The sequence below is a fragment of the Alternaria novae-zelandiae genome, assembly GCF_023758075.1.
Source record: "Alternaria novae-zelandiae strain BMP 2774 chromosome Unknown scaffold_12, whole genome shotgun sequence".
NCBI classification, from domain to species: Eukaryota; Fungi; Ascomycota; class Dothideomycetes; order Pleosporales; family Pleosporaceae; genus Alternaria; species Alternaria novae-zelandiae.
The window spans coordinates 18,609-42,931 of record NW_026056972.1 but is presented as its reverse complement, the minus strand read 5'-3'; the positions used below and the strand labels follow the sequence as shown (position 1 = coordinate 42,931).

At 53.6% G+C, this 24,323-nt stretch overlaps 9 protein-coding genes across 9 annotated transcripts; 5 read left to right on the top strand and 4 right to left on the bottom strand.

The window, feature by feature from the left end:
• Positions 1–1,227: 1,227 nt before the first annotated feature.
• J4E88_006180 (uncharacterized protein) lies at positions 1,228–1,704 on the top strand (the record flags this gene model as incomplete). Its single annotated transcript, XM_049399810.1, has 1 exon — positions 1,228–1,704. The coding sequence occupies one exon, from the start codon at positions 1,228–1,230 to the stop codon at positions 1,702–1,704; it is 477 nt and encodes a 158-aa protein (XP_049254121.1).
• A 973-nt stretch (positions 1,705–2,677) lies between these two features.
• Positions 2,678–3,303, top strand: J4E88_006179 (uncharacterized protein; the record flags this gene model as incomplete). Its single annotated transcript, XM_049399809.1, has 2 exons — positions 2,678–2,682; positions 2,868–3,303. The coding sequence occupies 2 exons, from the start codon at positions 2,678–2,680 to the stop codon at positions 3,301–3,303; spliced, it is 441 nt and encodes a 146-aa protein (XP_049254120.1).
• A 4,376-nt stretch (positions 3,304–7,679) lies between these two features.
• J4E88_006178 (uncharacterized protein) lies at positions 7,680–8,914 on the top strand (the record flags this gene model as incomplete). The annotated part of the gene is made up of 3 exons (XM_049399808.1): positions 7,680–7,695; positions 7,746–8,133; positions 8,263–8,914. 3 exons carry the CDS (start codon positions 7,680–7,682, stop codon positions 8,912–8,914), a joined length of 1,056 nt encoding a protein of 351 aa, XP_049254119.1.
• Positions 8,915–9,487: 573 nt separating this feature from the next.
• J4E88_006177 (uncharacterized protein) lies at positions 9,488–10,573 on the bottom strand (the record flags this gene model as incomplete). Its single annotated transcript, XM_049399807.1, has 1 exon — positions 9,488–10,573. One exon carries the CDS (start codon positions 10,571–10,573, stop codon positions 9,488–9,490), a length of 1,086 nt encoding a protein of 361 aa, XP_049254118.1.
• Positions 10,574–10,973: 400 nt separating this feature from the next.
• Positions 10,974–15,389, bottom strand: J4E88_006176 (uncharacterized protein; the record flags this gene model as incomplete). The annotated part of the gene is made up of 4 exons (XM_049399806.1): positions 10,974–12,051; positions 12,100–12,672; positions 12,723–14,714; positions 14,761–15,389. 4 exons carry the CDS (start codon positions 15,387–15,389, stop codon positions 10,974–10,976), a joined length of 4,272 nt encoding a protein of 1,423 aa, XP_049254117.1.
• A 258-nt stretch (positions 15,390–15,647) lies between these two features.
• On the top strand, positions 15,648–15,932 carry J4E88_006175 (uncharacterized protein; the record flags this gene model as incomplete). Its single annotated transcript, XM_049399805.1, has 2 exons — positions 15,648–15,707; positions 15,756–15,932. The coding sequence occupies 2 exons, from the start codon at positions 15,648–15,650 to the stop codon at positions 15,930–15,932; spliced, it is 237 nt and encodes a 78-aa protein (XP_049254116.1).
• A 248-nt stretch (positions 15,933–16,180) lies between these two features.
• Positions 16,181–17,405, bottom strand: MRI1 (S-methyl-5-thioribose-1-phosphate isomerase; the record flags this gene model as incomplete). The annotated part of the gene is made up of 2 exons (XM_049399804.1): positions 16,181–16,844; positions 16,891–17,405. The coding sequence occupies 2 exons, from the start codon at positions 17,403–17,405 to the stop codon at positions 16,181–16,183; spliced, it is 1,179 nt and encodes a 392-aa protein (XP_049254115.1).
• Positions 17,406–18,378: 973 nt separating this feature from the next.
• On the top strand, positions 18,379–19,956 carry J4E88_006173 (uncharacterized protein; the record flags this gene model as incomplete). The annotated part of the gene is made up of 2 exons (XM_049399803.1): positions 18,379–18,570; positions 18,622–19,956. 2 exons carry the CDS (start codon positions 18,379–18,381, stop codon positions 19,954–19,956), a joined length of 1,527 nt encoding a protein of 508 aa, XP_049254114.1.
• Positions 19,957–20,415: 459 nt separating this feature from the next.
• J4E88_006172 (uncharacterized protein) lies at positions 20,416–22,719 on the bottom strand (the record flags this gene model as incomplete). Its single annotated transcript, XM_049399802.1, has 7 exons — positions 20,416–20,863; positions 20,936–21,007; positions 21,129–21,250; positions 21,465–21,647; positions 21,673–22,229; positions 22,280–22,525; positions 22,578–22,719. 7 exons carry the CDS (start codon positions 22,717–22,719, stop codon positions 20,416–20,418), a joined length of 1,770 nt encoding a protein of 589 aa, XP_049254113.1.
• Positions 22,720–24,323: the final 1,604 nt, after the last annotated feature.

Here is a 24,323-nt window from a genome sequence, read left to right as displayed (position 1 = left end):
CCTCTATAGCCGCTCGTTAGCAGAGGTACCTGCGCACAAGATGCGAAAGGAAGCTTACTATTCACAAGCCGTAATCGAAGGCCGCGCTTCGTTCCCCGCACTAAGATTGCCCAGCCAAGGATTTCGTGCAAAAGCTCCAACGGCAAATCTAGCAGATGCATGGTGTATAGAGTGGTCGGCTTTGTAAAACAGATAGCTGTTCGGGAGGAGAAGAAGATTGAACAAGCACGTAAAGCGTTCAGCGGCTCTTATTCTTCGAACACGTTCGGGCCCGAAAGGTCGCGCTAAGAGGACCACGGAAACCACTTGATTGGCTGCTAGTAGCGGCGTAAGCTGCTGCCTACCATCGCCTTTCCGGCCTGAACAGCAACGATGGCGTAGGTGGTTATACAATTACACGCATCCCACTGCCTGCTCGCATCCTGCTGACACCCAGCAAATTCCAGCGCACAGTTTCAGAGCCAAGATGTGGCACAGCTCCAAACATGGCCTGTTGACCAACGATATACGCCTCTTCACAGCTCCGATCTCTGCGCACACACGGCACAGACGCCTTCGCAAATCAGATGGCTCCTATTGAAGAATCATGCAGGGGAAGGCAATGCGTTATGCCGTCTATTGGCACGTCAGCGTTTAACATATAGAGCCTGCTGCCGACGCGTTGTGATTGAAGTCTCTAGCCTTGACAGATACTCTTCGCTCGAGGGCTCGTAATCCTCACGTCGGTTGCAGCTCCTATATCATTACTCTTGTCTACAGATTCCTGTCATGGAAGGTATTGATGATATTCGCTACACGATATCGACAACCAAAATCGAGGACCTTCCGACGAGCGGCTGGGATACGACAGATTCTTGGGGCCCACTTACGACTCCATGGACTGCCCCATCTGCATGTTCCACCAGTTGGGCATTACGAGGCTATGGCTCTGATGAACATCTGACACCTATCGTGCATGCAGCCTGTTTGCCGGGTGCATCGAATATACACAGCCCTGGTACATGCTATGGCGACTACCATATCGTGGATATTATCGAATGGAGGACACCAGATTGGACGTCGGGGGGTAGTCGCGTGTTTGGTGTCGCCTGTTGTGAAAGGTAGGTACACATGTTCGGCCACAACGGGTCTCTTCATTATCAGTTGTCTCGTGCTGACACGGAGATTAGTGGCTTCACCAACACATTGTCTTATGGTGCCCGGTGCTGGTCAGCGTTTTCCACACCTATGACTGCGTACCCCTTCGGATGGACACAGTCCAGAAGCCAGGACGTGACCCAGACAGACAATGCCACAGTCCTCGATAGTGGGACCGCATCCATGTGGGTCATGCAAGGCTACTGGCAGGAATCTGATCTTCCGAACTTTGATCCCAGCTATGCGGCTATACTGGCAACGAAATTCGGTATTGACTTCACGCCGACTGGCACAGGCACAGCCGATGCCCCAGCCGAAACAGCGTCTCCGCCAGGTCGAAGCCAACTCACCTCAGCCACGTCGACGGTCGAGACGGACTCTGGAGAAGCTACCGGTCTCAGTAGCGGTGCCAAGGCAGGCATTGGCGTTGGAGTAGCCTTGGGAGTAATACTACTGTGCGCCGCTGGTTTCCTACTCTACAGGAAACGCGTTCAGAAGGCGAAGCTGGACCGCAAATCTGCTTTACAAAACGAACAACCTGAGTTGGTTCAGACGCGCGCCGCATAGCTCGCAGTGTTGACAGTATGCGCGTCCGCCACAGTTGGGCGGAGATGGAACTGTAAAGGCTAGATGGAGCTTGATGCGATAGCGCAAAACCAAGAGGAGGAGATGCCTTAATGTCGTACGGACATACACCAGCAAGAAAGAAGGCGCCTTGGCAACGATCGTTCGAAGTCCCCATACAGGAACAAAATTGGACAGGTCTGGATCCTACATCGACGTTAGGCCACCTACTTTATATGTGTTCATGTTGATGTAGGCTGCAGACCTGTTTGTCTTTTTCCTAGGTTTGACCTGCGACGAGCAACCGTAATGCACCATGTCTACAATATTATGCACCTGAGTGCTTGCCGTTATTGCGCCAGGGTCAATTGAAGCGGCTGTGGAACCAAGATGCGGCACAGCCCTAGGCAATGTTCAACAGCCAATGATTCGACCCTTCCCACGGGCCGCACTGGCCTCTGTCTCATCCGCATCTACGGCGTAGTCAGCTCTGCAAATTAGCCATCAAGGATCAAATCACCATGCAGGAGACTATAACGCGTTCTGTTGCGACGCGTTATGATACAAGTACCCGACTCTTCAATTTGGTACAGCTGCGGACCAATTTTGGCCACTTCAATCGCTACCGACTTCTTCCTCTATCAGTTGCTTCCACAATTGTCACCATGGCGGGTCTCGAAGATGCTAGTCTCACAATCCAAACACTACGCCCCGTCGATTACTTTCCAGCCAATGATGTTCTCCATCATTATCTACCAGTTCCGACTTCTTTCACGTTCGCGTCAACGTGTACCGACCAGTGGATGATTATGGACTTCATCACACAGACAGACCTCAACAACCTCTTTCCCACCTCATGTCTACCTCTTGGTGGGCCCACCGCCTACTATAGCCCAGGCACTTGCGTTAGCGGTCACCACATCGCTGCGCTGACCGAGTTCAGAACAGCGCGTTGGACGACAGGGGGCCTGCGCGCATGGGGTGCTGTTTGTTGCAGAGAGTATGTCTTCGTACCCAGCTATCGTGGGGCCATTCCCCATAGACACCAACCGAGTTATTAGAGCTGACAATGACAACAGCGACATGTCATTTGATGCAGACGACGCGATAGTGATTTCCTGCAGATCCAGATTTACCACACCCGTCACCGCTACAACTTCCCCCAGATTCGTCCCCACCGCTGGAGATATGAGGAGCACAAAGGTAATCGATGTGGGAACTCAATTCATGGACCCCATGTTCGTGTACTGGCAAGAGACCGACCTCTCGAAATTCGATCCTGGATATGCGGCGACACTAGCCGCGAGACTAGACATCGACTTTACGCCAGCAACCACGTCCGAAACGGCGCCCTCGTCAGACCGCAGCCAATCCACTTCAGCTACTTCTTCGGCGGACGATGGTGGCGAAAAGTCATCCAACCCGGATCTCAATATCGCCGCAAAGGCAGGCATAGGCGTGGGCGTCGCTATCGCGGCTGTCCTGGGGGTTGTCGCCGGACTTGTATTGTACAGGAGACACGCTCGCAAGAAGGCGAGGCTCGACCGGAAAGCTGCTTTACAGAACGAACAACCTGAACTCGTGCAGACACGCGCTGCATAACTCCACCTTGCCGACGGCGACCTCTATATCCCCACATCGAGATAATGCAGCTGGGACTCGACGAGTTTAACTGATAAAGGATGCGATCTCGTTAGTCTGTGCCCATGCGATACTCTACAAATCATTGGTTCTTTTCACAGCATTGCCAGGGGTGGTGATGGACGTTCGCTCTGCTTTCAAAGTCTATCAAGAGCAGGAATATCGCGATAGCCACCTGTCCCTTCTCATTGCACCCACTGCTTCTGTTTAGTCACAAAGGCTAGTCCGTGTTCGACGTCCCTTCAGCTTGTTGGTCGGTTCCCATCGACACTCTACTGTTCTATCCTGTAGCGCTGGGAGCTATTGTATATATAGTCTGGGTTGCATTTCTTTCTGCCCTTCGGTACAGTTCTTTGTCTCCCATTTGTCCGCTGCCAAATGCGGCGGAACTGGGCAGGAGGCTGCGGGAACGTCATGCGGCACAGTTCTGGTCACAACACAACGACCAATGGCAGGCACTTACCGCCACTTATGTTCCTTGCGCGTTCAAGACACAGCTATTCCCGCAGATTAAGTTGTATGCAAGGGCCAAAAGCGCGGTTTGTGACGCGTTGGTACACCGGTATCGGTTAGAGAGATCGCCATCACCGACGCGTTGTGATTTCAATGGAGGTTCTCTACAAAGGCTGCTAAACTAGAGTGATATAACAGACTCGATCTCATATTAACTCCATCCTCACCCCAACCGTAAGCTGTGCATCATGGCAGGTCTTTTGACTGCTCGCCTTACTATCAAAACGGTATCGCCAGGACAATTCTTTCCGACGACATCTTCGAACGCTATAGTCACTTGGCCACCGCTCACGACTCCCTTTACGACTCCATCTCATTGCACCAATGAATGGACAATCCTTACCTCAGGTGACACGACTGTCGGGAATGTGCCACCCAGCAACTGTTTACCTGGCGGAAGCTATACGCACAGTCCGGGTACAGTGCTCAGTGACTACCACATCGTTGACGTAGCTGAGTATAGAACACCGGGGTGGACAGCAGGCGGACTTCGCGCATGGGGTGCCGCCTGTTGTAAAAAGTACGTCGTACCATGAACCTAGGGCACAGCTATATACAAAAGAGTCATGACTTGAGCAAAGCGCACTTTTGCTAACACCGATGGCAGTGGTTGGACGAACACAGAAACCATCGAGGGCTCCTTTTACTGCTTTTCATCGTTCATCACACCCATCACCGCATTGGACCCGTGGGCTGGAACTGGCCGTGAGCATAAAACCACCACTACCATACTCAGCCGGGGAGAAATAGTAGATAGGAACATGCTTATCTACTGGATGGAGTCCGACTTGTCCAAATTCGATGCCGAGTACGCGGTGACGTTGGAAGAGAGGTTTGCCATCGGCATGAGCGCAGAACCCGCAACTGTTACTGCAGAAAGCACGTCATCTGATTCATCTTTTGCGTCGACTGCAACGATGGCCGTTACGAAAGACACGGCAGCACCGTCAGCTCGAACCCAATTCACCTCGGTAACATTAACATCGTCGTCGTCATCGGTGGCACCAAACTCCAAAGAAAAGGCCGATAACTCCGGGTTTCGGCTCAACGCTCGCGCCAAGGCTGGCATAGGCTTAGGAATCGCCATCGCGGTAATACTGATGGGTATTGCTGGATTTGTAATGTACAGGAAAAAAGTCTTGAAGCAACGCGCCCTTGATCAAAAGTTCGCTAAACAAAATGAGCAGCCAGAGTGGGTGCAAAAGCAGAGGGCTTAGCCGACAGAATGGATGAGGTACGCTCCCTCTACTGGGAAGCCTTCGGATTTACGATTTGCTATAGGCCGATTGTGTTAGAGATGCTTAGAAGAAAGAGGATGAAAGATTGGTGCTGAGTCCATGTGCACCCCGTACAGGAAAAGGCTCAATAGGCCTGCAGACTACATCAAGATGGAATGATGCAGATTGTGTGACCTAACGTTGATATAGGCTTCCCAGGGTCTTCAGGTTTATCCTGGGTTGACATGCATGGGTGGAGGAAGCTTGTATAATGATGGTGGACATTCTCTCTGCAACGCGTACGCAACACGTATCTACTCTCGATGTATTGCTTGCTAAAATCGTAGTGCACAGCAAGGATTGCGCTTTTCAGGCACGCAAGCGATACCGTATCCCGTAACATTGGCCAATGCCGCATGGAGTAGATCCCTGTGTGCTTTCCCGCCCTTTGCCAATCGCCGTCGACCTATTAGAGCCCAGCAATATCGAACGTACAGTTCCTGGACAAAGACGTGGCACGTCCCTCAACGCCCTCAATCCTGCACACATGTGGCACAGCTCCCTTCACAAATCAGATGCGGCTCATCGAGCCACCACGCATAGGGTAGCGGCGCGCTCTTTTACGCATTTGGAACGTCGCCACCGACCCGTTATGAGCAATGTATCCAGCCCTGGCAAATACTTGACGTGGGCTTATTACAATGTTTCTACGTCCATCCGGGAACTGTTGTCCACAGAGTTGCTATCATGTCATCAAACATCGATGATGCTTCTCTTGCCATCTATACAGTATCAGGAGACCAATATCCGCTAGTAAACACATTCAGTACTGTCCCGCCGCTCACCACTCCCTTCACTTTCAAACCGACATGTACCGAAGGCACGAAGTTTCAGGACCCGGGTCAACCCAGCCGTGTCCACAACTTCATTCCCCTCTACTGTCAACCCGATACCACCATGACGCATAGCCCGGGCTCATGTGTTAGGGGCTATCAGATAAAGCAGATAGTCGAGTTCCGAACGCCGGATTGGACGTTGGGCGGATTAAGGGCATGGGGAGCTGCTTGTTGTAGAGAGTACGTGTGATCTTTTGGCTGTCGAGGCGATTACCTCGGATATACACCTGGCCTGGCCTTGACTGGGATTGCTCTTGCTAACACCCTCGATAGTGATTACATGGCAACGGCATCTGACGCAACAGAGTGTGTATCAGCCATAGATACGCCCATCACCGCGTATACCGTGGCAGACGCGACCTTGCCAACGAATGCCGCTGGGCAAGAAATACCCGAGAAACCCTCCATCATCTCCAGCGGCACGGTCATCATGCAACCGATGTTAGTCTACTGGCAAGAGTCAGATCTTGTTCACTTCGATTCCGACTACGCGTCTACACTGGCCTCGAAATTCGATATCGGTTTTACACCAACAGCAACAGTGGGTCCGGCAACAGAAAGACCAAGACAAACGACAGTATCACCGCAATCACACTCCACAAAAGGAACAGCGTCATTGCTAGATCAAACCCAAGCGCTCTCGGTAGCATCGTCACCAGATGCGTCAGCCTCCGAAGCACCGACTAGCCCCTCGAAACCAGGCCTCGGTACAGGCGCCAAAGCAGGCATAGGATCAGCCGCAGTCGTTGCAGCGATACTACTATTGGTCGCCATTGGATTTGTACTATATAAGAGATGGCTCCATAATAAGGCAGGACTAGACGGGAAAGCTGCTGAATTGAATGAACAGCCGGAGTTTTTGGATGCGGATCTGGTGCGTTGGAGAAGAGACAAAGGAATGGGGTCGTGAGTGCGGTTACTATGAATGCGTACGGATTATGTCTCAGAAGAGAGGGGATGCGATATTGCCAGCGAGACCATGCGGAAGGAGGTCGGCGGAGCTTCGCGAGGCGGGTTGAGATGAGGATGTGATGACATACAGGCGCACATAAATGATCCCACTTCTAGTCGCATCTTGCGCGTTTCGGAATATGGCCATGTTGATAGTTTATTACAGTGAGTTGCGACTCGATACTTGTCTTCCTTCATGTCTGCTCGGAACGTAGTTGCGTCATGTGATCGGGAGCCATGCCAACGTCCGCCTTGATATCAAAGCAACAGTAGCTCACCAACCACGTCACCAGGCCCATCGAACCATGCTTGCACCCACGTGAGACCATGAAAGGCGTCGAATAGCGTGGCATGCATCACCCGCAGACGTTTAGCGCGCTGATCTCCCGTCGCGGCATGCGCATCTCCTGATTGGCTACTTTGATCCTACGCATTCGGCATTCTCATTTGCATAGACGTGAACCACGACAGGCGTCATGCTCTCCTCGCTGGCCGTTGTTGTGCTGAATGTGCTGACTATGCTCACTATTTCGTGATATCGTCTACGTCATCACACGCCCAGACTAAACCGCATTGAGCGCACTACGAGACACCTTCTGAAAGCGCGAACGACATGGGCTGGAAGCCGTGGAAGCCGCGATACGTAGCTTCAAAACACAGCCCTGGAGAATTTGAAGACAGTCGCTTCGTTTCCATAGCAGAGAAGCTTCCCCTACCCTTACGGCCCAGCTGCCTTTCTTGTGATTTTCAGCTGCCCACCATGAACTACATCTCAAGTACAATTCCCCTACTACCACAATCCCACCACCCCAAACTAACAACCCAGACCTCGTAAACTCGGACGACATCATCAACCCCCTCATCGACAATGGATACCTCCCCCACCCGGTCATTCGCGTCGGCATCCGGCGGCAACTCGCTGACCGCCTCACGTCTATCGCCAATACCTCTCTCCAAGCGAGCTATGAATCCAAGATGAAATACGTGGAGCTACTCCGCGAACGACCCATTGCCATTGAGACCAAGACCGCGAATGAGCAGCATTATGAAGTCGGAACGAGTGTGCTGAAGGGTATGCTGGGCCCGCGGATGAAGTACTCTGCGTGTTTGTATGAGAAAGGTGGGGAGACGTTGGGGGAGGCGGAAGTCAGGATGATGGAAACGTATGTGCAGAGAGCAGGGTTGAAGGATGGGATGACGGTTTTGGATCTGGGGTGAGTTCTCGTCCTTTTCGTTCTTTTCATCCTCTCCTTCATAATTTCGATCATTTCCGCACTAGATCTCGAAGACGGCATATTACGAACACGAGATATCACGTGCCCCACTAACACCCCCATTCACAGTTGCGGCTGGGGCTCCCTCTCCCTCTACCTCGCCGAAATCTTCCCCAACAGCCGCATAACCGGCTTCTCCAACTCGCGCACTCAGAAACAACACATCGACTCCGTCGCCGCCTCCAAAGGCTTCAAGAACCTCACGGTTGTAACCGGCGACGTGGTAGACCATGAATTCGAGCCTGAGGTCTACGACCGCGTCCTCTCAATTGAGCTCTTCGAGCACATGAAGAACTATTCTTTGTTGATGGCCAAAGTAAGCCGGGCCTTGAAACCAGGCGGCAAGCTCTTCGTGCACATCTTCGCGCACAAAGATACGCCGTATGATTTCGAAGGCGGATGGATGACCGAGCATTTCTTCACGGGAGGTACCATGCCTTCCGCGGACCTCCTCCTCTTCTTCCAGGACGACCTCAAGATTAAGAGACAGTGGTGGGTTAGCGGTATGCACTACAGCAAGACGTGTGAGGATTGGTTGACGACCATGTTGAGCAATAAAGAGAGTATTTGGAAGGGGCTTGTGGAGACGTATGGGGAGGAGGGCGCGTTGACGTGGTGGAATAGGTGGCAGGTTTTCTATCTTGCTTGTTCAGAGTTGTTTAGGTGGGATGGGGGTGATACGTGGGGGGTTAGTCATTATTTGTTTGAGAAGAAGGAGTGAGTTGGTGGAGGTGGGGAGATGGGGTGGGGACTGGGAGGGATGGTAGGAGGGTAATGCTTAATTCCACTCCGATAACAGCTTAGTCGATCCCTTGTTGTAATCTACCAATCATCTCTGGGGGCTCTAGTCTCCTGGCGCCTTTTACACAGGAACATGTCCGTCCAGAGAGCTGGCATTTCGATGGCTTTCTTACGACAATGTAGTGCACATATTCGTAGCCTCCTCACTTCATCTGGCTGGCATCTTGGATCAAGACATGGCTGCATATCGTGCAGCCTACATCTAAATCAGCAAACTTACATATTGCAAGGAGAAAGATAAGTGGAAGATAGTCACTCTGGAGAGAAGGGAAATGATGTTATAAACTTGGAAACGAAGCTAGGTGACGGTGAGGTTCAAGAGGAAGAAGCCCAAGTTTTTGTTCCTAGGGATGTCAGAATGGATGTACATTGGAGTCTGAGTCTGACTAACTTAACAATGTGGCGCCCTTGAGTGCCGTATCTTTATTCACCAGTAGGCACGCTTTCATCTTGCCCTCTCAGTCGTACCCTTCTATGAAGAACTTATACATCTCTACAGCGCGGCTCTAACATTGCCCTCCCTCTCAATCTGCTCCTGATCCATAATGATTACACCCTTCCCCTTCATTGTCCCGCCACGCGCCAACTCCACCAACTCCGCAATCCCAGCCAGCCCTTGGAACGCACACGTCTCCACCGTAATCTCATGCTCAGCAACCAACTCCAACATACGTCTTGCCTCCTCCAGGTTCGCAACCGCCGACCCCCTAACCCTGATATCCCTCAAGATAAGTTCATGGAACGGAACAACCACGCCATCCGGCTGCGCAAGCTGAACCATCGTCCCATGCATCTTCGTAACCGCACAAGCCAATGCAGCCGCCTCCTTCGCATCGCTAACGTTCAGGGTAGCTTCGACCCCCTCATTCCCTGTGCAAGCGTGCACGGTCTTTACAACCTCTTCCAGCCCCGTCCTCGCATCAATAGTAACATCCGCACCACACAGCCGTGTAAGTTCCAGCCCCTCATCCCTCGCATCAATCCCAACGACATTCAATCCCATGGCTTTTGCAAACTTCACTCCGAGATGGCCCAAACCGCCTCCACTACCTACAATGGCAATCCACTCCCCTTTCCGTACAGCCGATAAGACAATTCCGCGATAAACAGTCACGCCCGCACAAGCCAGCGGCGCCGCAGTAAGAAAAGAAACGTTACTCGGTACCTTTGCCGTTTGTCGCGCATCGATCTTGGCGTACTGAGCGAAGAATCCATGGGTCGTTATACCAAGGAAACCACCAGTGTTCTGGCAGTACTGCGGACATGCCGATGCGTGGGGTCCTCCTGTGCATTCGGCGCATATACCGCAGGCGTCATACAAGATCCCGGCCATCACGCGGTCGCCGACTGCGAACTGCGTTACAGACGTGCCAGTCGCTACGACGGTGCCTGCGCCCTCGTGGGAGCCGGTGCAGGGAAGTGGTGTGCCCATTGCGCCTGAAGAGACCATGAAGTCTGTGTGGCAGAGGGAGGCGACGGCGACTTTGACGAGGAGGTCGTGCGGTGCGAGGTTTGATGGAACGGGTATTTCGTGGACCTTGTAGGGTTTGTTGAAGGAGATGACTTGTGCGGCCCACATTTTGGATGGGAGGGAAGGTTTCGTCATGGTGTTTATAGATTGTCTTTTCCGGGGAATCTGGGCCTGCCAGCTTGATTTGAAGGATGGCTTGCTTGGTGGCGATTAGCTTTATGGGCGTTGAGCTGTAACAAAATAGGTGTAGGATCAATCGATGTGTGGTTACGCAGTTCAGAGGCTAAGATGTGATGTTGTTGGAGACCTCGGGAGGGGTAAGTGGTGATGGCGTATATCTTTATCCGGCGCATTCTATCTAGCAAGCGCTATCTAGTATATGTGTAGAACGACAGAAAGTACGAGATCACAACCAGAGACGTCATAGGATGTACCAGCAATGTAAAACCAACTTCGACTTCAAATTGTACACAAACGCGATTATACTACAAGTCTATGAATTACCGAATCAACCCAAAACCCTACCAGCAGTAGAAGCTGTGCTCCTGTCCTTGGTCTCGACCTTCCTCAATCCCTTACCCGCAGTGATCTCTCCAAGTAAAGCTCCACGGTTTGGCGCTCCACCAGGAGCCTTCATGCTAGGCATTGGAGGTGGGGGTGGTGCTCCACCAGCCGGAGGTGGCGGCGGGCCAGGCGGGGGCGGAGGTGCACCGTTCGAGGGCATCGGGGGAGGTGGTGGGATGCCTGCTGGAGGCGATGTCACAGCTGGGCTCTCGGCACGTGGGCTCTTGTTATCCATGGAGGAAAGAGGGCGCGGTGGCGCCATGGTGCCGAACAACATGGAGGCCAGCTGCTTGGCTCCACCTTGAGTAGGCGCTTCGTCGTCGTCGGACGAATCGTCATCTGAGTCAACGACGGACCAGTCATCGTCGTCTTGCCTTCCCAACCTGCGCGCTGAAGGTGCGGCGGGCTCATTGAACGTAGGCATGGCAGCCTTGTTGGCATTTTCTTGTGTCAGACGGTGGAAAGGGTTCGTGGAAACCTCGCTCGTGTTGCTGGGTGGGGGCGGAGGTGTGGAGACGGTGCTGTTCTCCTGGTTGGACATGGCCATCTTCTTCAAGAACGGGTTCTTGGTTTCGGTGTCGCCCATGCCAGGGTGAGGACTAGTCACCGAAGACGTAGGCGGACTGGCAATGGATGATGGTGGTGTGTTGTGCGAGATCTGGGGCATTGGTGGCGCTTGAGGAGGTGCAGTGTCACGCGGCAACTCCTGGCTGGCGGTAGGGGTGGTGTCTTGAGGCGTGATGTTCTGCGGGCCATCATCATCCGACGACTCGTCATCGTCGAGCGCCTCAAGCTGCATCTGCAGTTGACGTTCGCGTTCACGAGCAGCTTCAATCTCCGCACGCTGGGCAGCCAGCCGGGACTCCTTCTCTTTGGCGTCCTTGGAAGCAGCCGCTCTGCGTTTCTTCTCTTCGGCCTTCTTGAGTTTGCCCTGCTGGACTTGCTCTTCGAGGGCGCGAAGTCTGGCTGAAGCAGACTCGCGCTCCTTGGCCAATTCGTCCTCTTGTCTGCGTTCCTCATCCCTGATGTTTGTTAGCGCAATTTCGAAAGATAGATCGAGGTATACGTACTCCATGCGCTTCGTCTCGGCTTCTTGGGCCTCCTGCTGTTCGCGGATAGCCTTCTCAGCCATGTCGTTGTCTACCTTCTTCGACTCTGCTTCCGCTTGCTGAACGTCGTGCTGCGCAATCTCGTTCTTGTTCTTGCGCGAAGCTGGCGGTGGGGGCGCTGGCTTCTTACCACTGCTCTTGGATGGAGCGGGTGGTGCAGCGGATTCGTCGTTAAGACGTCTTTGACGCTCTTCCTCGCGACGCGCATCCTCTTCTTCAGCCTGGCGTAGCTTCTCTTCACGCTCCTTCTTCTCACGGTCGGCACGCTGTTGTGGTGTCTCGCCAGCCTTTACTGGAGCTTTAATGCCCAAGGCAGCCAGACGCTCGGCCATTCGCTGCTCAGCCTGCTGTTTGATGAAGGCCGCACGCTCCTCTGGAGTCTTGTATGCAGAGTACGAGCCGCCAGCAGGCGTAGTTGTTGATGCGCGAGGAGGGGGCTCGACACGACCAGCCGGACTCTCATAGCGTGATGACGATGGTCGGTTGTCCTCTACACGAGCAGCTGATCTAGACCTGTAGTTGTCGCGAGATGAACTGTACGGAATTAGCATGATGCCTCTTGATACTAATCGAATAGTACTTACTCGTCTTTGCGGATACGCGAAGCGCGACTGCTGCGCTGTAGATCAAAGATGAAGTCCTTAACGTCATCTTCAACGCCCAGAGCCTCTTCCCATCTACGACGTTCGTGTTCGCTTGTGTTGTCGTGTCCTCCTTCTTTCAGGCTCGACTCCAGACCCCTTGTGTATTCATTCACGCTGTCTTCGACGTCGCGGATCATGCGCTCATTGTTTTCTCTTTCTGCTCGGATGCGCGAAGTCTCCTTCTCCAAGCGCTCAGTTGCTGCGCCCGTGTCGTCACTGGCAGGGGCAGGCCTTCCTGTCAAGGCAGCAGAGCGTGCTTGCATCATAGCCTTGGCGCGGGCTTTCAAGCGATCCGATTCAGTTACTGCACCGCCAGGTCCAGTGCCCACAATAGTGGATGCAGATCCGGGATGCGCTTTGGCGTCTCTGAGTCTAAAGAGTTCGAGCTGGGCGTCTGCGATTTCACGCTCAGTCCGGCGCACGTTGGACGCGAGTTCAGGCAGGCGATCAGTCAAGGTCTGGAGTTGGCGCTTCAGGGCACGACGCTCCGCATCCGAGTCAGTTGATCTCAACGAAGCCTTAGGGTGAGCATCAATGTCTTCTTGCACCCTGCGAATGCGGCGATAGAGATCTTCAGCCTCTCGGCGATCTCGACGATCGAGCGCATCGTCTTCGTCAGCGGCGTTCTCGTCTTGTGTGTCCATGGCATCCAACAAGATCTGCTTCTCTTTGACAGACTTCCTGAGCTGGTCAAGGGACATTTCATCAGACCGCTCAGAGGATGGTGAAGCCGGCTGCGCTGGTGAAGGTGAGCGACCACCACCTCCAAGGCGATGTCTAGCGCTCGACTTGTAGCCTACGTTATCGTCATTGTTACGGAATACCGTAGCATCCTTTCGGCCACCAGCTTGTGGGCTACCAGCACGGAACGAGTGGGACTTCAGGTAGCTGACGCCAGTGCGCTGGGGCTGGAGGAAGGCACCAGAGTTCTTCCTGTCCTCGGCATCTCCACGCAGCAAGTTCTTCATTGCACCAATAGAGTCGTTGATGTTGCGCGTGGAAGGGGGGACCAACTCCGGGGGGAGACGGGCTGGAATGGGGTAGCCGTTGAGCTTACGGTAGATCAAATGCATAGCAACGGCGAATTGGTCCAAATCAAGACGACCCCTATCAGCAGAATCGGCAAGTGTCCATATGCGCTCCAAATCTGGCTTGGGCAATCCACTCTGTCCAAAGATTTCAAGAGCTTGAGCTCCGCTAATGTAACCCTTGGTCATGCCGTCCCAGGCCTTGAAGGTGTCATCGTACAGCTTCTTCTCTCCCTTTGTAATAGCCCACGGAATGGTCGCGTTGCCGGTCAAACCAGCAGTCGTATGGTTGCCGCCCTCTCGGCCCGTCTGGGGCATCATTCGTTGCGCCAAAGCCTCGATGTTTGGTAGCCCGGTGGCGGGGGTGTTTGCTAGGCCCCATTGGCCAGGCATGCCCGTCGGCTGAGCATTGAGAGGAGCCATGCCGGTCTGGTTGGGTGCGAGATTTGAGCCGAATCCAGTGGGCATAGGAGGCATCGGCGGACGTGGTCCGTTGTAACCGCCTGGAGCCTGCCCGAAGCCAGTGGGCTGTGGCTGCATACCCGTAGGCTGCTGACCGAAACCGGTAGGCTGTGGTTGCATGCCTGTTGGTTGCTGTCCGAATCCAGTCGGCTGTGGGGCTAAAGAGCCCAGCAACTGGCTGTTTGAAGGTTGTGGCTGCGGCTGCTGAATTGTAGGAGGCTCGTTGAACTTGGGGGCGTTGGTGGCCGGCGTTTGGCGGTTCGACGATTCGTCCACGACTCCAAACGATATAATGTCAACCATGCTAGAGACCTCATTCTTGACTCGCTCGGGAAGGGAGTTGGGCAGATCCTTTCCGGTCAGCTTGAGATTGCACAAGTACATGGCGAGGGCGAATTCGGGGAAGAGGAGCTGGCCAGACTTGGTCGTGTCCGCAAGGGTCCTGCATCTGTTAGAATGGGGCCACGTATGCGATTTGTGCAACATACCAGATATGCGAAAGCGCGTCCCCAGATAGCTTGGAGCGCATCAGGAGATCCCGCGCCTGGTCGCCAGACAGGGCCTGGGAGTCTCCCACGGCCGACTTGAACAGCTGCTCGAACTTGGCCTGGTCTTGCGCCGTGATGAAGGAAAGCCTTATGCTCGGGATTTTGCTGCTCTTGGCCGGGACGGGCGGTGGCACGGAAGACGCAGAGTTGCCGCGGAATGAATCAGCCATCTGCGCCGATGTCATGCCTGTAGGCTGCGGCCGCTGCGGTTGGGCAGGCGGTTGCTGCTGCTGCTGTTGCGGCGGCGCGCCAGTCTGGAAGGGCATTTGCTGGGGAGCCTGCTGCTGCTGCTGGAATTGCTGGCTCTGCTGCCCTGGGAAGCCCGTGTACTGCGGTTGCTGCGGTTGCGGCTGCTGTCCGAAGCCCTGCGGCTGGCCCGGGAAGCCAGTAAACTGTTGTTGCATTGGTTGCATTGGCCCTCCTCCGAAGCCCGTCGGCTGAGGTGCCAGTCCGCCCTGGAAGCCGCCGGGCTGCTGGAAGGGCTGCTGTTGCTGCTGCTGCCCATACTGAGGCTGCCCCGGTCGGGCACTGTTCCCACCCCCTAAGTACGAGTTGGACCCAGAGAACATGGTGGGCGAGGTGGCGCGGGTCGATTAGAAAAGGAGAGATGCGCGCATGCGGTGGGAGAATTAGAAAGGTCTAAGGAGCGCGCGCGGGTGGGAATGGTGAAAGGTGGAATGGGGTTGGTTGCGAGTCTGTGCAGCTCGCAGCCCTGGAGATCCATGGGTAGGTTCGCGCTAAGGTCCGTCAGTCGTCATCTTCGAGGACGCGCTTGCCTCCTCGGCAACGGGCGCCCGCCATTCACGACTTCCTGCACCATCTCCACAATGTCGAATGCCCAGAACGGAACCGGCGCTGGTCCGCAGTCACAGGCCGAACTCGCCCAAGTAAGTTTGCGGGAGTCCCTCTGTTCTGAGTGTTAACAGCTCTGGTAGGCGTTCAAGGACCTGCAGCGAGGCGAACAGACCGCCGCCGCCTTGGAGAACCATCTCGATTCGATCGAAAAGCAGATCGAGGCGCTTTTGGCCCAGGCTGAGAAGGCGGAGCAGGAACTGAAAAATACCCCGGAAGAGGACGAGAAGCCTTCGAGCGAAGAAAAGGGCTCTTCATAATGTCTACCCAGAATGCGCCTGCCATAAGATGTATGCGACATACGCTCGGATATACTTTCTTGAGATATGAGAAAGCCGCCACATGACGTACGGGCAACATGACCGACGGACACGAGTTTCACGAGCAATTTGGACGTCGTTGGCGAGGCAGGACATCAGCATACATAATGTGCTCTTAGCAGAAGGGACAGTTCCAAGGATGGATTGATGAAGGACGATTTGCGCTTCCAAATATCCTAAACACTTGTCTATAAGCCACCGACAGTTGAGGGCTTTACTTCGGACCCCTGCGTCTTGAAGACCTCGTCCAAATGGAATACACCATTACTGTCCTTCTCAACCACGCCTACCTCGGTGATGATGCCATCAATGAGCTCCGCAGGCGTGACATCGAAGGCTGGGTTCCACACACCGATACCATTTGCCGCAATGCTGATAGTTTCGACAACACCCAGATCCAATGTAACGCCATCATGTCTAGGTCCCTTGACAAGTGTCACTTCCTGTCCGGGGCGTTCTTCGATGACGATGTCGGCTCCCGATTTGGTCTTCAGGTCGATAGTAGTTCTTGGTGCGGCCACGAGGAACTTGACACCGTGGTGCTTTGCAAGGATGGCTAATGAATAGGTTCCAATTTTGTTGGCGGTGTCACCGTTCGCAGCCACCCGGTCGGCTCCAACCACAATACCCGCGATGTTCTCGCTCTCACCGCGCAGTCGGAGTAACGCTGCCGCCATGGAGTCAGTGATGAGAGTTGCCGGTATCTTGTCGTGAACCAATTCGAACGCAGTCAGCCTAGAGCCCTGGTTGTATGGTCGTGTCTCAGAACAGAAAGCGTGCTTCAAAGATCCATTGCCGTACAGTGAGCGGATTACACCAAGCGCTGTGCCATATCCAGCAGTTGCGAGAGACCTGTAGGATTAGCCGCTGGATGTTGATGATGCAGAATGGTACAAACCCTGTGTTGCAGTGCGTCATCATGCTCACAGGTCCCTTCTTTCCTGCTTCCGTGTTCTTGACTATCCACTCTGCGCCATGCTTGCCGATACTCTCGTTATCGCTCACATCGTCAACAAGCATCTTCTCCGCAGCAGCCACGTACGCATCTCTCACGGCTTCTCCACTCGCTTCCTCAGTTGCAGCAGCTTCCTTGGTAATCTTTCGAAGTTTGCCTGCTGCATCTGCAAGGTTGACGGCAGTTGGTCGGCTGGTCACAAGGTAGTCCAGCTTTTCTGTAATGAAGATCTCGACCTCCTCAGCTACCGAGGAGAGCTTCATGTTGGTGAGTTCAACTGCGAGGGCGAGAGCAGCGACTATGGCGATGGCCGGTGCACCTCGCGTCCGCATCTCTTTGATGGCGTGCCATGCATCAGTGCTGGAGTAGATATGGTCATATTCTTCGGCATGCGGTAATTTCAGCTGGTCCAGAATCTCGAGCTGGCCTCGTGAGTATTTAATCGCCTGGAGTACCATTTTGAAGGATTCGTAGAATGGTGTGTCACTTGAATGCGTGGCAGAAAATTTCTGGATGGTGAGCGTTGGGTGTCAACAGCCCCATCGCGGGCCCTGACGCTAACACGTGGGAGCCGCTCAACCCAGGCATGCGTGCGGCCTCATCTAGGTTACACGACATACCCGCACAAAACATACACGGCCCACCGCCTGGCATCGATGCATCGCTGCTACTCCACGATCCCTAACTCTCGACGCTTCGGCATGACGGCACACGATGACGAAATTTAGCCACGTGTGGCTCGGTGCCAAGGCTAGCTCCAGCCACCAAGCAACGCACCTGCCGGTATAGGCCACGGCCTCGCTGTTCTAGCCGGACCAACATGAGCTGGCCGTATTGATAATCCACATGCATCGAGTAACGGTTTGTATTAAAGGAGGCGCACATGACTTCTGTAATCAAACCTTTCATCTTCACTCGAAAGTACCGGATTGCAGCCCTACGAGAGCCGCAAAAAAGGGTCCGTCAGCTGCAAGGAACCGGCAGTGAATTGACCGCGGTTGTCCCATGACGACGCCAACACTCGGACTTCACGCATATACCTACGGCCCTCTGCGCCCAATTGCTCCTCCGCACCTCCGCTTCCGCTCACCCTCTAGATATCCCTAGTTGTTCGTCGCATAAGAACTGTGTTGTCCAACCAAGACGTTTTCGGTAACCACGCCCGTCTCTAGTTCTTCCCGATAGGCGGAGAAAAAGACCCACATCCTCACTATTTATCTTCCCCAACACCACACGCAGCGCAAGCCACCCAGCCAGAGAACATTACTGTGCACATGCGCAGACCAACCAATCACCGCATCCTACATCGCCTTACCTCGCCGTGCTTTACTGGACCCTCGTAGTTTGGGCCCGAAATCGATTGGAAGGTCAGACGAGAGAAATCGCCACGCCTCGAACAACCCCGCGCAGCTTTGCGCCAGTTATATAACGATGCCCCTCATGCCGCGCTCCAACTCGAGCGTTGGGGTAAGCACCGCAGTCATGGCCTCCCAGGAAGAGCCCATACAGCCCTCGTACCGAGGCTACGGCACAATGGCTTCCCAGCGACCTGCGCAACGCCAAAGACGACACTCATGGCACACTCGCCCATGCATGCAGGAAGCAGAGAACTTCCAGGTCTTGGTAAGTTATACTGGACATATGCGCTCAACAGTTTGTTGACAACAACGACAGCTCCGTAACTTTCTCGTCGAACTGAACTGCCGCATGGACTTTCTGGAAGACTATGGCCACCTCAAATACGATGCCGGAGTCGAATACGCATACAACACACTGCTCGCCGTCCGCGAGTCCTGCTCGAAAATGTCCGATGGCGCAATCGAGGCCGGACGGCGGCAGGCTTCTGTCTTCGTCGAGACCTTGGAGGGACGATACAAAGATGCGATGGAACGGAAGGAGACATTCGGGGAGAAAGTCCTAGAAGGAATAGTGCTCATGGACAACTACCTGACCGAGTTTGAGACGCGCGCATATGCTATAAGAGACGGATCCATTGGCTCCTATGCGCAAGAAGTCTATGAGGAAGGTCGGAGAAAGATGGACGAGGGAATCGAAATCGCAAAGGGAGTGGTAGACGGCGGTCTCGACAAGGCAAGACGCGCACGTGAAACGATCGAACTCCGAGTTGAGCACGCTGTGCAACAAGCCCTCGAGCGAGCAAAGGCACACGGCCTGATACGCTACGATGACCTGCCCGAGCCCTGGCGAGTCAACCCACACATCCTCAAGGGCTACCGCTTCCAAGAAGGAAAGTGGGCTTGCGTCCGATCCATCTTCGGCCTGCACAACGAGCTGATTAATATCTGGACACACCTTCTCGGATTCATCATGGTGCTCGCCATTGCCTTTTACTTCTATCCTTCGAGCACCAACTTCAGCATGTCGACCAAAGCCGATATCTTCATAGCAGCAGTCTTCTTCTTTGCGGCATGCAAGTGTCTGGCCTGCTCGACCATCTGGCACACCATGAACAGCATCTCGCACCAAACGCTACTCGAGCGCTTCGCCTGCGTAGACTACACGGGCATTTCCCTCCTCGTCGCCGCATCCATAATGACGACCGAATACGCCGCTTTCTACTGCGAACCCGTCTCGCGCTGGTCCTACATGTGCATAACAGCACTGCTCGGCATCGGCGGCGTCATCCTACCCTGGCACCCAACCTTCAACCGAGCCGACATGGCCTGGTTCCGCGTCCTGTTCTACTGTTCCCTCGCCCTGACTGGCTTCTTGCCTTTCGGCCAGCTCGCCTACACTCGCGGCCTCGAGTGGGCGCAGTACTTTTACGCGCCCATCACTAAGAGTCTACTTGTATACGTTACCGGTGCGTTACTGTACGCGAGCAAGACGCCTGAGCGCTTCTTCCCCGGCCTTTTCGACTACGTGGGCTGCTCGCACAACATCTGGCATGTTGCTGTGCTGGGAGGTATCATCTTCCATTACATGGCTATGCAGACTATGTTTACGCAGGCTCTTACGAGGGCTCAGACTAGCTGCTCTGTGTACTAGGAGCATCTTCTCATGACGCCTTTCTCCATACCTCTTACTTATCCTTTCTTCTCTTTCCCCTTCTTCCTGTGGAGCGTTCGGCATTGTGGAGCGAGTTGGTTGTTTGCATTGGGTAGGCGTCTGACCTATAGATGTTGAGATGATGGGTAGATGAGAAGGGTCCGGTCGGCGGATGCCATGCGGGACGCTGTATCTGAACTCATATAGACTGTCGATAATTACTACATCATGAATCCCTGAACATTCATCCCAAATTCCGCCTAACAATGTGCACCTTCTGTACGAGCCATTCATTTCTGCACCTGTAACCTTTGAATCAGACACAACACGCCGGGTCTAATGTATGCCTTTCGTCATTATGACTCCCAAATGCTTCTCTAGATAGAACTACCTACCTAACAATCCCTAAACGCCATTCGCTATGCAGACAACCCATTTTGGCCCTACGCGCATCCCCATCTAATGACTATCAGGCACATCCGGCAACCTCTCAATAACATACTTCCCCTTCGCCACACTCACAATCGGCACACCAGGAATCTTCCTAATCCTCCTCTTAAGATCCCGATCATTCGTCGCAACAAGGTAAATCCTATGCTTCTGCACGCGATCCACAATACAGTCGTCCGCATACGTGCCCTTGTGCTCGCACTTGAGCCGCTGCCAGCGCTCGTCGCGCGCTATGCGCAGCGCGATGCGGTATTTTGGACCGAGTTTCTCGAGCTCCGCCATTACGCAGGTGGTTATTATGGGTGTGGCTTTGGCGTAGAGAAGGTCCATGAGCGCTTTGTCGAGCTCCAGCTTGGCGTGTACGGTGTGCGAGAGGAAGTTTGTGTCGACGAGGACGGAGTAGGGGGGGCCGAGGGCGGTGTTGGCTTGGAAGAAGAGGGCGGAGGAGACTTGGGGGCTGGAGGGTGTTAGTTGGAGAGAGGATGGTGGGGCTGGGCGGTGCGCGTTGGCGGTTTTGTCTGGAGCTTACATTTCTCGCTTTGCCTTGTTTTCTTCCTCTTTCTTCTTTGCTTCTAGCTCGCCGGCCATTTGGTTCTTCTTACTGGAGCAGTATCAGTATTGTTGTCGCGAATGGTATTGGGGAACGTGGTCGCATACAGTCGTGCATCTCGTTGGCCTGGGTACATTAGTGGGAGCTCATCCAGAACATATGCTGACCATACCGACTATCCTCTTGGTTTGCGCAAACTTGCGCGTCTTCTTCTGGACTCCCATAGTTGCTGAGTGCAGGGCTCGTCCGTTCGCGCGCAAACTTAGTCGATGTGTGAAGGCCTTTTGTAGATTTCTGCGCGGCAGGCGATATGGGTCGGACGTCGCGATAGCTTGCGCAGGGTCGGGATTGGGGTCGTGTCGTGGTGGTGAATGTTCGCATACCACTTTTGCTATCGATAACGCGGGCAACTTTTTGATGCCAAGACATCCAAAGTCGTCAGAGCTTTTCATAGCCAAAGCACCTGCAAGCAGAGCAATCATTTATCAAGCAGAAATCCAAATCTTACACTTATTCTAAAGTACTTCTTAAGCGCCTCTAGCCTCTCTCCTTCGCTCTTAAACTTAATCTCTTTAGTCTTCTTGCCTTTTATGTTCCACTTCAGCGAAGCCGCCGCTAGGCTTATCTTGCCTTTAAGCTCCCCATTATCACCGAGTAGCTTCTTGTCCGCTACCACCATCTGCGTGAAGGCCTAGAAGCCGATAGACAACTTATACAAACGAGTTGCGGTTGTGGTTGTAATAGGCGGCATTGCTTTTGTTGATATTCAGCTGCATCAAGACGTATAGCATTTGAAGACAAGCACTTCGCTGTCGCTCTTGTGGTGTACCGGGTACCGCAACACACAGCTGGAGGTATTCTTGGCCCGTAAAAGGAGGATGGACGCGTGCTCTCATCGCTGTCTCGACTTGGGCACCCATGTTACTAGCTTGAGTCGCTTGGCCTAGGCGTAAGGCATCGCCTGGATGGAGAGTACGGGCGTTATTAATGAAGTTGCCTCCTATTCGGTACCAAGATTCGAAGTGGTCCACGATATTCTGCGCAAGGCCAACCCGTCGCTGGAAAAAGAAGAAGGTGAAGCGGAGTAAAGCTTGCGTGGACCATCGATGAAGGAAGTTCCGCAGACCACATAGCGCGGTTGAGAGGCCGTCGTAACCTCGGACTAACATGTCGATGTCCGTGTTTGGGGCTTGACGACCGAGGCAGATGAAGAGAGGCAAGAATTTGAAGCCCAGTGGCCCTTGTGGATTGGAAGGTATGTCGTGTAGAGAATCTGGAAGTTGTTAGCACAAAATCACCCTGGTACTGGGCAAGAAGACATACCCATGTTCTTTATGTGAACGCACATAATCTCATCAAAGACACTGTATGAGAACCCGACCCAACGTAGAGCATACACCAGACTCTCCAGCAATACAGTGCGCATGTCGATATGGTTCCTTGTCTCTCGCGAAAAGACTATTAGTTTCTTCTTCGGGCCCGACGGCCCTGGTCCAAGCGGATGTACCAACCGCGTTGGATGCTTGAATGACACTGCAGCTGAGAGCAGCCCTTCTGTGAGGAGAGCAGCTATGTAACGTTAGCATACATCTATGTTACGCTAGTTGCATGAATAACTTACTGCACCCTAACAGTTTCTCGAACAGCGCAAAGTCCCCGATGGCAATTCTGGATCGATCTATGGGAGCCGGAAGGCTCGAGATGGCAGCTTGGAAAGCGCCCATGAGCTGTTGAGCTGCAGCGGGTGTGCGATTATCGGGCATAGTCACTGCTGTAGTCGCTGATGGTATGGGGTTGGGTTGGATTGGTACTATAGATATGTCAGAGCTGCTGCTGAACGAGAATGGTATTGTGAGTAAGATTACCTGGTGCGGATGCTGGCGTGGCGAAAGGTAAATAGAGTCTGTGGCCGCTGGCGGTATGAGTCCATCCCCAGTAGCCACCGTTGCGAGGAGTTATCCATAGTCTGCCCCAGCTATCGGCAACAGGTGGGCCGTTCTGAATAGGTTGACCATGGGGCCATGATAAAAGACCTAGTTGGCTAGCAGAAGGTCGTGATGTGTTACCGGTTGAGTCGGGTGGATTGAGATCCGGCCAATTTGCAGGGCGTGGTAACTGACTTCGATTAGCAGAACTTGGCTCCTGCCCGCCGATCGGATAATCATAGGCGGTCGATGGAGATGTTAAACCTGAATTCGCGGATGGAGTTGCCGCAAGTGTTCTGGTTGGAGCAAAAGTGGTACGGGGGCTAGGTGAAGTACGGGTTAGGCCTGGGGATGATGCAGGATTCGGCGCTGTCCTCAATGTTAGTGATGTTGGAACTGGTAATAAGTTAGAAGCGACTCACCAGAACCATGGCTACCACTTTTCTGCTCTGGGGACTTCTGGGGTGTCTTTGGTGGTTGAGCAGGAGGAGAGCCCTGGTTACTTGGAAGTTGAACCGGGGGAGCGGGAGGAGCAGGAGCAGGAGCAGGAGCTTGGGGAGTTGGAGCTGGAGGAACAGAAGCTGGACCTTGACTTGAGAGGTTGTTCCTAAGCTGCTCCGCCCTTTTCGCAGCTCTTGCGTTGTTCTTGATCGTCGCCTTGGAGTCTGGTCGTCGTGGCGGCATGGTGAGTGGTGGGCCGGATGTTGAAGCTGGATGCGAAAGCAAGTAGATCAAAGCAGCGGGTGCGAGAGAGAGAGAGAGAGAGAGGAACAGTCGAGGGCGGAGACTATATCAATCGGCGGGGTCCACTAGCGTGCGCTTGCGCAATCGCGCAGTTGACGCAGTTGACAAACGGTGACGAAGTGAAGGTGACAGGGAATGAGGATTGAGTGGTTGTGAATCGTCAGGCTCGCAAACACGATGGATGAGCGGTAGGTCTGGCGCCTCTTGCAATTTCTGCGCAAGGGGTGATGGTTATTGGTGTCGTCGATTTTTGGCCCGTTCTCATACCTTCACTTCACTGTTGGATCGGTGAGAAGGCTGTTGCAATTGCGAGATCTAGTAGATTTAGCGGTACTCAGACAAACGACATGGAAAATCATCTGACCATCGATTCCTGACACACTGAAACCTGGATTTGAACGTGTTATGTGGGTGAGATGTAGTAGCCTTGCTGACGTTTGGTTTTCTAAAAGCCCCAAGAGTGCGCGCAGAATACACGCTTTGAGAAAGAAGTGGAGTAGCACGCGCAAAGTTTGCTGTTGCTGAGTAGAATAGAGCGTGTAATATGGCGAGCTCTGTTGGATATATAAAATGTGGGAAGAAGACAAGATCCCTGCAGTATGATCCATGTTAATAGAGCAACAAATTTGGTGAGATATGACTGTTGGCCAGAGAGAGGTGTTGGTGAGTTATGACTTTCGTCGAGAGTGATATGTTGG